Below are 14,812 nucleotides of genomic sequence, written 5' to 3'. Positions count from 1 at the left end.
TATATTAATTATGTATGTATCCAACTTGGATAAAAAAACCTGAAAAAACAGGTTCTTTCATACTTGAAAATACATGTTTCTTGACCAATTCCTTTTTTAACAGGCATGGTCCTTGTGCGTAGTGAGAACGGGCAGTTGCTGATGATCCCTCAACAAGCTTTGGCGCAGATGCAAGCACAGGCACATGCCCAGTCTCAGCCTCAAAATACTATGACTCCTCGTCCTGCTACACCTACCAGTGCTCCTCCAGTGCAGATATCGACCGTGCAGGTTAGTTCTGAAATTTTCAGTGTTAAAAACGGTAAGATTTTTTTTTTTGTCCTGTGAAGAATACACCAGAAAGTAAGGTACAATGTTAGTGATTTGAAGAAACCATTGAGAAAACTGGTGCTCTACAGGCTTTTCCACATGGCATAGGCATTGCGTTTTGTTCCTAATTCTGTTATAGTTTGGCTGTTACTCATCAAAAATATTTTTACTTAGCTGAATGACATTAAGTTTAAAACTGTTTGATAGAAAGACCACCATTCAAGACCATATATGGTTAACGTGTGCAACTCTCTTCCCCAAAGAATCTTTATTCTTTGTAAAACTAAGAAAAAAGTGGATATGGGTGGATGTGAAATCATCACAGTTGAATTAAGTTCAAGACTAAAAGTCCTTCTCATAGTGATCCAGATGCATTCTTTTATGTCCATAATAATGGCAACTATCCAGAGACAAAATACTAGCTGTTAGATTCTATTTAAAAGTAGGAACTAATGTGGTTTGTTTTTTTTTTCCTTTTCCACAGGCTCCAGGAACACCTATTATTGCACGACAGGTGACACCAACTACTATTATCAAACAAGTGTCTCAGGCTCAAACAACAGTGCAACCCACAACAACGCTACAGCGTCCTCCTGTTGTGCAAGTGAGTTTGTAGAAAAGTAATGTATACATGAGATACGTCAGTTGTTAAGATTACCTGAAAACCTGCTTGAGACTGTCAGAAATACAAAATAGTTGCTAAGTGTGTGGAAGAAATGTCTTCTGGATTATCCTTTCTAAAACATTTTCAGATCTTAATTTAATGTATATTTTAGACATATATGTATGTTTTTATATGTATATTTTTATAATTTCATATATACCGATATGCATATGTATTTAAAGGTATCCTGTTACTAGTTTGTATGATCACAGAGCAGACTAAAATAAAATACCTTTATGCTTTCTGCCTCAAGAAAGTCACACCAATTCCCTTTGGATTTGGAGCTGTGACGTTATTCCTCTGTGGCTCTATAGTCCTCTGAATTCTGCAGCAAAACTTACAATTAGAAAAAAGATTGCAATGGAAGCCTTTTCCCTCTTACATGAGTCCCTGCTTTGGTCTATGTACTTAAGGAAATTCTGGTAACTCAAGGATAAGTAGTAGTGTCTTAGTATGTGGGCTCTCTTCTAATAGACCAGCCTGTATTAATGATAGGCTTTCTTGTAGATTTTTTTTTTTTTTTTTTTTTTTTTTTTTTTGAGGAGTGGTGGTGGTGTGAGTTTAAAACACAGTGCAAAAGTGTGAAATTCTCCACATGGCTTCCAGGCAACAGAGTTACAATATGATTGCTGTCGCCTAATCTGTTTCATTGTGCTTTCTTCATCCTTTGAGTAGACAGGATTAGAGAGTTTTAATTTAAAACATGCAGGTTTTGCTATGCATCCAGTTAACCTTTTTCCCCTCAGAGAGCCTTTGCCTATGCCAGTGATCTTTCCAGATCTAAGAGTTAATTTACCTAACAGAGTCTCCTTAATTTGCACTGCTGTTATACTGGACAAAAAAAATCATTCCATCTGCATATTTTTTGCTGTAATGAGCATACCATGGACTTCATTTATCCTGATTTCAAAAAAAGAGACAAGTCCTTGTCTCCTGTCTCCCAAAATACCATTGGAGCCTCTTTTCTTGTGCATCTTTATATAAAGAGCAAGTTTACAAATGACTTATTAAAATTCTAAGTGCTAGCTTTAGCTTGGTAAGAATTACTGTGTCTCTGATTGGGTTGTCATTAGTAATTAGACTATGTTGGAAGTCCATGAATGAACTGTGTACCAGAAAAGTTCTTGTTTACAGTGTTGACTCGTTAAAGGTGGTATTCCTACTTTGAATTACCAATTTTTCTACAAAACTCGAAAAATATTTTGTCCCATTGTTCATCAAGAAGACCTAGATAAGACCTGAGCTTTTGGGTCCATTGTGTCTTTTTTAGAAATTCCTCCCTTTGAAAGTGGCATTTAAGAGAAAAGGCAAAATAAGCTATTGCATTCACAGAAATTTAGTACTCGTTTTAATTGTCTCTTGAAACTACAGTGTATGAGGATATGTTTATGGTATTATTTTGCCATTTTATTCAGTAACCAATTCTTAATCAACTTTTAGGATTTCCCTTTTGAATGTGTAGTGTTTTGTGCCATCTGGTGGCTCTTTCTTGCCACTGCAACAGATAGCAGATTAGTAACTTCTTTTTATAGCAGCTGTGAAAGGTGTTCTGCTGTCCTGGGGCTCAGTTTCTGTTTGACGGTTCAGGAAAATAGATTTGAGTATATTCCAGGTGAAATGATCAAATCTTTGTATTCTCTGCAGCCTCAGATTGTTCTGGGTGGTGCTGCACAAACAACTACGTTGGGGACAGGAACAGCTGTACAAACTGGAACTCCTCAGAGAACAGTGCAAGGAACGACAGCAACCTCCACTGCTGCCACAGTAAGATATTTGAGTGCATTTAGAACCTCACATATACACGTGTGCATGTATGTATATACATACGTACACATAAACACAGATCCGAGTGGAGAGTAGTAAAGATGCAGGAGTTCTGTGAACTATTGGTCTTGAAAAGGTAAGCTTTTAGTAGAACCATATAATTTACAAAGTGGAAACACAGGTCACTTGAATTTTGATAGCTGTCAAAGTATTAATTTTGATGTCTGTAACAGTTTTAAAGCACTAAAAAAAAAAGAAGTGTTAGCTGTATCTTACAGAAAAGTGAATTGTTCAGCACTGCAGAGTAGAATCAGTATGAGAAGGGTTAAGTAGTTGGCACCAACTCATTCAAGATGCATTTTTCCAGAACTGCAAAACAGGGAGAATCTTTGCACAATGTTATACACTGGGAAGGAGGAGCTTTGCTCATTGTTGTCCTGCTGAAGCACATATTTTCCCATACACCATGTGTTATTCTTAAAATACTTGGTGTTTCCTAACTTCTTTAATAATCATAATTTGTTAGATTTTTGGTAACAAAAATGTACAATATATATGTATATATGAAGCAAAACAGTAATTTCAGTTGATTATGTCTTAGCTGGTGAGGGACATGAATCTACAGGTAATTATGTTCTGCAGTGATGAACTAGAGAAGGACTTTATTTCTCAGAGTATACAGCCAGATCAGGTACTAAAAAGAGTTTATCTTCCCTTCTCTGACTGTTTCCTTTTTACCCTTCCTCGTCTCGTAACAGGAAACTATGGAAAATGTGAAGAAATGCAAAAACTTTCTCTCCACATTAATAAAACTGGCATCATCTGGAAAACAGTCTTCAGAGACTGCAGCTAATGTGAAAGAATTGGTACAGAACCTGCTGGTAAGAGAAGTTCATTAAAAGTAGTAAGAAACAGTACAGTATCTGGACAAATTTGGACTCAAAACTGAGGGGTTTTCTTTTTGAGAGGAGGGAGATTATAAAAGCTGTGATAATTGAAATTTTGCTTTTTCTGAATTAAATATATGCATAAATTTTCCTTGAAGCTTGTAAATGAGATACTACTGCTCATATTCATGCGTGAGAACATGAGTTAAATTGAAGTGCAAGTAATGTAAATAGTGACTCTAAAGTCTACCTTTTTTTTATTGATAAAAAGATGAATTATGTGCTTGAGGGAAGACAGTAGAGCTAGTGCAATAGCTGAGTGTAGCAAATCACAAGTTTTTGCAAAAAAAAGTAAGTAATATTATATGAAGCTAATATAAAAACTTGACGTACTTAGTATTTAGAGAATGAGTACTAGTATTGCTTAGCCTAGTTGTTAGTAACCTTTAAAGGGAGAGCTGTGTATTCCAGATGTTATCATGTGGTAACCAAAGCTTGTCACAAGACCAGAATTTGAAGTGTATCTTCCCGTGAGGAATATACGTTTAGTTTTGTGAGAGGCATCTGCCTTTTGAGCACGTCAGTGGGCACAACTTTAGTTACTTGAAATGGAGGAACTATAGTACCTTTGGAAAAGAGAACACCAGAGGTGGGGCTGCCCAGCTGTCCTGAGCAATGGTAGTTGGCTGATTGCAGGTCACATGAAGTATTCCTGGAGGTTCCACCTGTCTCTTTGATCTTAAAGGTAGGACTACTCCTGTAAGTGAAAGTGTTTCTTAAAATGGACTGAAAGGCAGGAAGAACAAAAGGAAAGATGGGACTGTAGGTCTTACTAGTTGCAATTTGTAGTAAAATTAGTTACTACCATAAAGATATTGGTAACTAAAATTAGAGAGGGATGATAAAGCCACTTATTTTCAATAAATTGTTAAGTCTCAATCCTTTTTGTGTGTGTGTTGAGTATCTGTAAGTTAATTTCTACAAGTTCGTTCATTTGGATTTTCTGTTTTGAAGGATGGAAAAATTGAAGCAGAAGACTTCACCAGTAGGCTGTACAGAGAACTTAATTCTTCACCTCAACCTTACCTTGTGCCTTTCCTGAAGGTAACTTGCATTCACTAGTCCTTATATATTTCTGTGCTTATGAATCAGCAGCAATGAACACAAGCACGTCTTTTACTGGTATAGATGGAATTCTAAAATGGTGTAAATGGAAGTTTGAAATGGTGCCTGGTTAGACTTTTGCTTCCTTAAAACATATTTCTGCCTCTTGATTCCAAGAGTTTAAGTGTGATCCATTGGCACACTTACTACTGTAATTTCTACCACGATATCACATGGTAGCTCCTTTGAGAGATCTGAAAAGTTTGCTTTCTATGACTTAAGCAGTTTCTTTCCATAGCACCAAACATATAAATGAATTTATTATCCTCTTTTTAGTCTTGGAAAGAGAACAAGGGATTGAACGATACAGAAAACCACACCTTCTGGACAAACTTGTACTCTTTTGCCTGTGCTGTATACCTGTTTATATGGATAAATAGGAAATTTGTCACCTCTCAATAATAAATCGTATTTGTCATAAATTTTGTAGCAATTGGACATATCTCAAAATGTTTGTTTCGAAACGTTTACTGTCTGAAAATCAGAGAAAGTACAACAGCACTATATGGTGAGAGTATAACTCTGCTTAACTAATGTGTGGCGAAAGGATATAGTTGTAGGTGTGTGGTGATGTTTCTGGGTTCTTAAATGTTTATTTAACCTTGAGCTGTTCATGAGGACAAAGACTGTTACCGTAGGAAAACAACTAATGTGAGAATCCAGTAAAACACTGTGGTCTCTGAGCTGTTCTGAAACCTTCACCAATGTCTTTTAAGCCATCCCTTGTTAGATATGGAGGAACAGAGTCGAGGGGGAGGCAGCATGGGCCCAGATTGTTAAATACATACCAGGGGTTCCAGGTAGGCTTGCATAACCTAGATGCCCATGATATCCAGGCTTCTGCAACTGAAGGTGCTGTCACTCTGTCTGGCTTTAAATGTAAAGTAGCGTGGTGTTTCTGTGTGTGCCCCTATCGTGTTTTCTCAGGTGCACGCAGACTGATACAATGGACTGAAGTGAAACACGTTGCTTTTTACAGTTACCCTTTTCTTGTGTGATCTGAGATTAAAATACTCAAGCAAATTCTTTCCTCTTTTCAGAGGAGTTTACCTGCCTTGAGACAGTTAACACCAGACTCTGCAGCTTTCATTCAACAAAGTCAGCAGCAGCAGCCAACAACACAAGCGACGATAGCGACGATTCCGTCTGCAGCGGTGCTCCTCAGCTCCTCAGTTCAGCGCACAGCAGGGAAGGCAACTGCAACTGTAACGAGTACTCTCCAACAACCTGTAATCAGCCTAACTCAGCCTACACAAGTTGGTGTTAATAAACAAGGGCAGTCTACACCACTGGTGCGTAAGCTCGAGTGCATCATCTGTTATTGCACAGCATTCCTTTGGTAATACAGTGACTTTTCTAATTTGGTGGTTCAGCTTAATCAGGTCTTTGACCTATTCAGAGAAACTAGCTACTAAGAAAAAAAAAGTATATTTTAAAATCCATTCTTGATTAAAGTACTATATTATTTCCTATTATAGGGTGAAATATTGGTAGATTGTCTCAATCACTCCATCCCCATGAGAGAGCAGTGTTCTGGAGGATCTTTCATTTCCCATTTCATAAGGCTAACAACAGATTACCCCAAAAGAGGAGAAAGAATAACTTTTTTAGGCTTGGACATAAACCAAACAAGAACAGTATAATGTGCAGTACCTTTTTTTCCTCTTCTCATAGCAAAGCGGTGTCTGAGTGTAAGCTTTTGCTAGGATGTGTATTAATTAATCTAGATTATTACATTGCTAGGGTTTTTTTGCTGTTTAGTACTCTATGTTCCCTATAGAGCATTTGACATTCATCTGAGCTACTTGGTCCAGAAATTTTCACACAAAATGAAAAGGAGAGAGCTCTTATTAGTTCATAAATACTTTTCACTTATCTTGAGAGAAAAGCTAGTGATTATATTGGTCTTACTGCCTTTATAATCTAGGTATTATAGAAAGAGGTTAGGAACCTAGGGAAGTAATAGAAACTGATCATTGACTAATTAGTTCTGGATTTTCAAGAGAATAGTTTGGTCTTTAACTTAAATATATAAAATTGTAACAAAAGTAGCAAAAGAAAGACTTGCCAAGTTATAGAAATGAAGCTTGTGAATAGTCAGAGTTGGTATGTTTCTTTACAGTTGTTTGAAGTAAATTTCTGAAAACTAACAGAGGCCAAAAGATGAGTTTGCACAAAAGGCTCTGATTGTAGCATTGCGATGTGACTATTTTCATGAGTTCATGTTCAGAAGCAGTATGGCTACAGCTGCCCGAGACTCAGTCTAACTTAACAATCTAATAGTAGAAAGCTACACAGCTGTAGCTTATCCTGATTCTGGATGAAAACAGCATATGTAGAATCAGCTGGATTATCTTTATCGTGTCTCCTGTTATTTTTAGTTCTAGAGTTTGTTCAGGCAGATCCAATTTGCCTCTATCTCTAATGTAGAAACCACGTGTAGATAGTTTTAACTGGATCTTTGTGATTATAGATGTTTGGTTGTGTTGGTTTTTTAATAGAAATTGGTTACTGATTTCTTTTTTGTATCACAGAAAGTGGAATATTGGTTTTCCTGTAATGTGTAATTTATCTGAAGAAACTTTTAAGTACCTCAAAGAATGCTGGTTCTAGATCAATGAACAGATGCGTTAAGATCAAGTGTTGTTGGGTTTGTTCTTCCCACCTAATTCTTAGCCTTAGTTATTTCTTAGCTTGTTTACAGTTCTTTTCTTTTTTGGGGTTTTTAAAATTATTTTTTTTATTATTACTTGCAGGTTATCCAACAGTCTCAAAAAGCAGGGGCGTTGATAAGGCCTCCGCAGGTAACGTTGACACAGACACCAATGGTAGCACTGCGGCAACCACACAGTCGTATTATGCTCACTACTCCTCAAATTCAACTGAATCAACTTCAGACAGGTAAGATGTCAAGATACTTGGTATAGGCCGTATTTGATAGCATTAACTGGTGTGGTTTATGAAGATCAGTTCTTAAGTGCCCTGTAGCTGTTTGAAGGCTGTTTTACTACTGCTGAAATCTTCAGTGCGTAGTGCCAGAGTGGCTGAGCATGCACGTATGTCAGGGCAGCATCTACAGTCAGAGAAATTGTTTGGGTAGTGGAATTGTGTGGGAGGGTCCTGTTTTAGATGCGTGAAATGCTGACAGAAACTATTGAGGTGAAGCCTTTGCACCAGAACTAGTGCCATTACTACCCCACGACTGGCTTGTAAATCTGAACTCTGATACAAGATTGATGGAGTACAAATCTTGTCTGTCTTCTTGCAGTACCTGTGGTAAAACCAGCAGTATTACCTGGAAACAAAGCTATTGCCACTGTTTCGTCACAAGTAGCTGCTGCTCAGAAGAATAAACTGAAAGAACCTGGGGGAGGTTCTTTTAGGTGAGGAACCGTATGCTTATTTGTGCTTGCGCTGCCTGGACAGCCTGCTGAACTCAGTGGGAACCTTTCTGTGTACTCCAGTGGTGCTGAATCAGGCTGGGTAAACTCACAAGAACTAGAGGTGGATTTTCTGTGGGCAGGTTTGCTACTTTAATAAAGACTTTAACAAAAATGTGAGCATACTTGTGCCAGACTGGTTTTAGCATTTAGTTGGCACTAAGGATAAATATCAAACCTCACAAACAATCCCTGCCTGGACAAGCAAATGAAATGAATTCCTTCACTCCTCCCAACTCTGCTCGGGTTATTCGGATGCACAGCCTGGCTTACAGTGATGAGTGCAGTTTATTATTGTTTTGTGGTGGTGATATGTTGGATCCCTTGCTTCTCAAGGTGTTGAAACGTTATGTAAGAAAGGATCTTGAGAAAACAGGTAGGAAGTACAAAACTGCAGAAATATTTCTAGTGCTCTTTGGAATCAAATTATGTTAGTTTTATTTTATTGAGTAATAAAAGCAAATAAAAGGCAAAAATGAAATAAAGGACTCAGGTTTACTGTGGAATTCATTATATGCAGCTGTGGACTTGTAGCGGTAAGTGCAGATAAGCACAAATGTTATGATTGTAATGAGTTTTTCTTTCTTAAGGGATGACGATGACATTAATGATGTTGCATCAATGGCTGGAGTCAACCTGTCAGAAGAAAGTGCTCGAATACTGGCAACAAACTCTGAGCTAGTGGGCACATTAACAAGATCCTGTAAAGATGAAACCTTCCTTTTCCCAGCACCTTTACAAAGAAGGATATTAGAAATAGGTATGTTGATTTTTCTTGAACTTTAAGAAACAAATTTCACTAGTCTTGGGTTTAATTGAAGGCATTTTGTGTAGAAATAGATGTGAATAGTTTAAAGTTGCTGGAGTCCATACCTTTTGTATATTCTGATGCTTGTGGGCAATCATGCAGCTTATGAAAGCAGAATAGTGTTGAGGGATAGCGAAACTATAGAGTTGCCTTCTAAATTGATGGCAATTTAGCATCAGAATTACTGGACCTGGCTAAAATTCTGAGTGTATAAACTGATAAGGCTTAACAAAAAGAATGACATTTGTTATTAAAAAAATAATTCCAGAAACACTTTTATTGGATTTACTACTTTAGAATTGATGGTGGAGCAAAAATCATTCTTCGGTTATTTTTTGTACTGCAGTATACAGCATTTATTAATAAATTGTACATTTTTGTTAAGCTAATATAAGTTTTCATATGTATGCCATTTCTTGTTTAATGCTTGTCTGAAAAATACCTGAAAGTCTTATTTTGCAAGCAGCATTTAAATTTCCATGACTGAGATTAGCCACATGTTTAGCTGTATTGTAAAATAATTTTTTACAACTGACTTCTGTCCTGATCATAGGTAAAAAACATGGAATAACAGAAATCCATCCTGATGTAGTTAGCTATGTTTCACATGCTACACAACAAAGACTACAAAACCTCGTGGAAAAATTGTCAGAGACTGCTCAACAAAAGAATATTTCATACAAGGTACCTGTATTTAATTGCATGAATAAAAAGGCAAAATCACACAAATTCAGCAGGCTATCGTGTTGGCTGTAATGCATGAGTTCAGGTGTTCTTCATTCTGTGGTTAGGTTGTTTATTCTCTTTGATTCATCTTACATTAAGATATTAATACACATGGATGACTAGAACTCTTCAGCTTGCGTATACAAAATGTTTTTAAAACAAATGCAGAGAAACTGTGCCCTCCCCTTTCTGTCAAATGTTTGGAGACTTGAGTGACTGTACAATCAGATAGACAGATAAAAGCCCTGCTTCGAATTCTCAAGAGACTGCTGTCTGACAGATGTGTGTTCTTAATAGGTGCAAATGCCTAAACACCACACAGCTCTGTGAAATACGTTCGTGAGGTTAAAGCTGTGATGATACTAGTTTAGAAATCAAAATTTGATGATTCATGGAATAGAACAAAATGCTTTTAAGAATTCTAGCTGGTTTGGTGTAAATATACGCTTGCTGTTGGTTTGAAAGGGACAAAGTGAACATTTGAGCTTTAAATGTATATGTTCTTCTACAGCACAGTACAAGCTAACAGTTTTGTTTTTAAGAAATTTAATGAGAAATATATTTGTGTTTTCAGGATGATGAAAGATACGAACAAGCAAGTGATGTTCGAGCACAGCTCAAGTTCTTTGAACAACTTGATCAAATAGAAAAACAGCGTAAAGATGAACAAGAAAGGGAAATTTTAATGCGTGCAGCAAAGGCAAGTGCTTGGATTTTACACGTTTGCAAAGTGTCATTTTTGACGTCAAAACTGCAGAGTTTCTTCTCATTTTAAAGCACTTGCAATAAAGGGGAAGACTGCTCTTCAAAGATGGAGCTTGATGGTTATGTTCTTCGCCTAAGCTCTGTTCTGCTTTTCATGGAAAAGCATGTGAGACAGCTTATTTGCTAGTCTCCTATGTTCCCAAATTAAAGTAGGTCTTAAAATTTAGTTTTTGCACTTTGTATTGTGAAAAAGGTGAATTTTATATCTTGGTGGTACTCTTGAGTGGAATAGAGAGGTTACAGGTTTTTTGGAGAACAGAAATAGAATTCAGAAAGATTTTTACAAGTTGGAGAAATACAATAAATAGGAATTGGTTTTAATGTAAGCATTAGACTTTGTGGTTTTACTCAGTGGCCCAAATATAGGATGAATATGACTAGGCAGGAGTGCTCTAGAAGTAATTCGCAAAACAACCTATGGTTTCTCTTGGGTTTGATCTGGTATGCGTTGATAATGTCAAAATCCAGTTTTTGTATTGCAGTGTTCGCACATAAGTTGTGAACTAACACCTTCATTTCAGCTGGTTCCCGTTAGACCTGAGCTGGAATACTCTATCCAGTTTTTGAGCCCTACACCAAGTAGACTTCAGAAGGAAAGCGATTTAAAGGTCTAGAAAATGTGACCTATGAAGTAAGATTAGAGAGTGAATCTCTTTACTTCAGAAGAGAAAAGACTGGGGTGAGACATGTCTTCATGACTGTGTTTTACATATTCATACAATTCCCTGTGTTTGCTGCGCCTAAAGTGCAGCAGGGAAGACGTATATTAATCATTAGGAAAAGCTTAATATTTTAAGAGTACTTAAGCATTGAATGAAAATAATTTGTTGTTGTTAGTCTAAAGAATGTATGAGATAACAACAGTCAGGATTTATTTGAATATAGTTAGTCTTGCCTTATGTGAGAGGATGGATGAAAGACTGTCTTGAAGTTCTTCCTGTTTTCTGTTTGTTGACTTCTTGGAAAAAAACCCCAAGAAACTAAGAGAATTCACATATGTAGAAAAAGAAAAAAAAAAAAACAGAAACAAAAACTAGCAAATGTGTTTTAATAGTATTAGACAATAAAGTTTGCTGAAATTATATGTTTTGTTACTTATGTTCTGGTGAGACCACACCTCAAATACTGTGTCCAGTTCTGGACCCCTCACCACAAGACAGACACTGAGGTGCTGGAGCGTGTCCAGAGAAGGGCACAAAGCTGGGGAAGGGCCTGGAGGACAAGTCTGATGCGAAACAGCTGAGGGAACTGGGGGTGTTTATCCTGGAGAAAAGGAGGCCCAGGAGAGAGACCTTACTGCTCTCTACAACTGCCTGAAAGGAGGGTGTAGTGAGGTGGGTGTTGGACTTTTCTTCCAGGTAATAAGCAGTAGAGAAAATGGCCTCAAGTTGTTCCAGGGAAAATTCAGATTGGATATTAGGAAAAATTTCTTCACCAAAAGGAAGGGTTGTCAATCATTGGAACAGGCTGCCCAGGGAAATGGTTGAGTCACCATTCCTGGAGGCATTTAAAGGACATGCAGATGTGGTGCTTAGGGACATGGTTTAGTGGTGGGCTTGGCAGTGTTGGGTTTACAGTTGGACTCATGGATCTTTAAAGCTTATTTCCAACCTATCGATTCTATGATTCTAAAAGTGTGATACATGCAACTAATTGTAGGTTTGTGTCCAAGTGAAATGGGCATTTGCTAATGTAAATAGTCTGTGGGTCAGTTATCATAGCTGCAGTTTGTTCAGATGAATGTGTGACTTGTGTGTCTAGGTGTAGCAGAAAGGTATGTTCTTAGTAAGTGCATAGTTACACAGCAAGGGGAGGAATTTTTCTGAAAAGTACAGGTCTGATTCCTTTTTTCATGTGCAAGGTGTGTGTTTCAATTCATGGGTCTGTGTAACTTGTGTCTTGGTGATGGTTTTAAGGCATAAATGCTTAGCTATTCCTTTGCTGTTTTTAACAAAGCTGAAACAGGATGATTTTTCAAAAATGATTCCTTTTTTCATGTGCAAGGTGTGTGTTTCAATTCATGGGTCTGTGTAACTTGTGTCTTGGTGATGGTTTTAAGGCATAAATGCTTAGCTATTCCTTTGCTGTTTTTAACAAAGCTGAAACAGGATGATTTTTCAAAAATAGATACCTGAAACTAAGAAGTGGAAAACTACTTTTGATTTCTAAAAATTATTTTCCCCTTTTGACCTCTCTGAGAGTGGTAGGTGTTCTCCACTTCCTGCAGAACTTTTAAGAAAAACTTTCATACGCTATGTAAAAGTTATTAACTGATTTGTAACCATATTAATTTTTCTTTCTTTTTCTCCAACCATTCCGTGTTCATCCCTTATCAACGTAGTCTCGATCTCGACAAGAAGATCCAGAACAGCTTAGGTTGAAACAGAAGGCCAAGGAGGTAAGTGTTCACCTTAGTGAACTTTTATTTTGGAAATTGAAAGAAAATTAATTAACTGTACTTGTTCTGGCAAATACAGATGCAGCAGCAAGAGCTAGCACAGATGAGACAGAGGGATGCCAACTTGACTGCATTAGCTGCGATCGGTCCCAGAAAGAAAAGGAAAGTAGATTCACCGGGATCTGGATCAGGGACAGAGGTACGGTGTAATTGTAATGTTTGGTTTTGCTGCATCAGCTTCTGTTAAAAACTTTTCTGTCAGAACTTTTTCCTTACTTTGTGGAAGCTTTGAGCAGCAGAAGTGTATTTTGTGTTTGGATTTGCTTGCTCCACAATCAATTTTTAGCATCTGTGTAGTGGCGTAGGGAATAAAATTTGAATTCGTCATTCCCTGATTCATGGAGCTGGAGGAATGTTAGAAAAGCCATCTCTCTGCTCTCTCAAGTCTCTGCTTTTTTGGACCTCCATAGTTTTGGGAAAAGATTGTTGTGGTTGTAGCCAGTCTAACTAAATAAGAGTGCAGAGTAATGCTGCTGAGGTGGGTGCAGTGGTAGAATTGAATCACTGCTAAATTTGACAGCAGGAGCTTCAGGTTATAGGAACTTGCCTCATTTATTTCTTCAGGTGATGATTTGCCTTAGTTTTAGCATCTCTACAGCAGATCAGTTTGACCATTTCCATCTGTTTATGATGTTCTTTCACATCCTTTGTATAGTCTGCTGTTTAATCTGACCCTTTAAAAAATTTCCCTGCAGACTAAGTATCAGCATGCTTAGTGTCTGATTAGTTTAATATTAATTCAGGTGGATTGGTAGACTATCTGCTATATTTCTAAACAAGTTAATAAACATGAAATGGTATAAAATTCCTTTCTGCATGAAGACATGTGATGTGGGATTTCTCCAGTGTTCAAAAAAGAAAAAAATCTTCTTGAAACTTGTCATTTACAGGGCCAAAAGCTCTCTTCATAATTTGAGAATGTTTTCCTCCAAAGTTTTGTGTCTGATAGCAAATGACAGGATAGTAATAGTTTAATAATTCTGTTTATTACCCCCTGAGCATTCCAAATTTTTAGTGCTGAAGCATTTACACTATAAAAAAGCCTCTTATTTCAAAAGAATTCACCTTGCTTTATACTGAATTGCTACAAGCAATAATTTACATGTGCTTGATATAAAATGTTAGAGAACAATCTGAATGCTAGTAAATGTTATTTATAAAAATAATCAAGCCTCTTGAGCATCTTTTAAAGTAATTCTGAGTTCTGAAATTTACTAAAATGCCTGTTCCTGATGATAAGACTTATGTTAACAAATTACTGTATTAAAGGTTTATAAATGTGGTTTAAAATTATAAAAACTGCAGAATGTGGCACTTTTATAAAGAGGTGTCTATATAAATGAAGTCGTCTGAGGAATATGCTGAAGTATCTCAGGCAGTGTTAATGTTGGCATTGCTTGCTTACGCATGCTCAACTGTGCAACATTAATAGTCTGTTAATGTCACTGAGGTTATGGAATGCATTTTACATCTACTGTGAACACTTGTTTGTATTTCATCTAAATCTGACTAATTTAGTTATCCTAGATTAATCACTTACTGGTTAACCAATTAACTACAGGTTCCCTGGAAATCTAATCTCTTTGTCTGTTTAATTAAGAACCAGCTGCTTTTGATCTGATACTCACAGCTGTGCTTTTGCTGCTGTGTCACTTGACATTTTAAAATTGAGCTCCACTTGTCACCATTTGTATGCAGTTTGTAGTTAAGGCATATTACAAGAAGTGTGGAGAATAAGGTTTGTCATTACTTAGACACAGATTTGTGAATGTAAGCTTTTGATGTCTAGGAATGCTGAATCTTAATTACATGTAAAAATCACTTTAA

General features: G+C 36.9%; 1 protein-coding gene across 1 annotated transcript in view; it reads left to right on the top strand.

The window, feature by feature from the left end:
• TAF4 (TATA-box binding protein associated factor 4) overlaps positions 1-14,812 on the top strand; it is a 39,647-nt gene that overhangs the window by 21,400 nt on the left and 3,435 nt on the right. Inside the window, exons 3-15 of the mRNA XM_074920464.1 lie at positions 104-270; positions 794-913; positions 2,618-2,737; positions 3,496-3,618; positions 4,639-4,728; positions 5,829-6,080; positions 7,545-7,689; positions 8,057-8,171; positions 8,819-8,988; positions 9,590-9,720; positions 10,337-10,462; positions 12,869-12,925; positions 13,005-13,124. Of these exons, the coding sequence (XP_074776565.1) occupies positions 104-270; positions 794-913; positions 2,618-2,737; positions 3,496-3,618; positions 4,639-4,728; positions 5,829-6,080; positions 7,545-7,689; positions 8,057-8,171; positions 8,819-8,988; positions 9,590-9,720; positions 10,337-10,462; positions 12,869-12,925; positions 13,005-13,124 (1,736 nt within the window). The remainder of the gene's footprint in view (positions 1-103; positions 271-793; positions 914-2,617; positions 2,738-3,495; positions 3,619-4,638; positions 4,729-5,828; positions 6,081-7,544; positions 7,690-8,056; positions 8,172-8,818; positions 8,989-9,589; positions 9,721-10,336; positions 10,463-12,868; positions 12,926-13,004; positions 13,125-14,812) is intronic.

The sequence above is a fragment of the Athene noctua genome, chromosome 16 (assembly GCF_965140245.1).
Source record: "Athene noctua chromosome 16, bAthNoc1.hap1.1, whole genome shotgun sequence".
Lineage (NCBI taxonomy): Eukaryota > Metazoa > Chordata > Aves > Strigiformes > Strigidae > Athene > Athene noctua.
The sequence above is the reverse complement of the archived record's forward strand: the minus strand, read 5'-3'. Positions and strand labels throughout refer to the sequence as shown.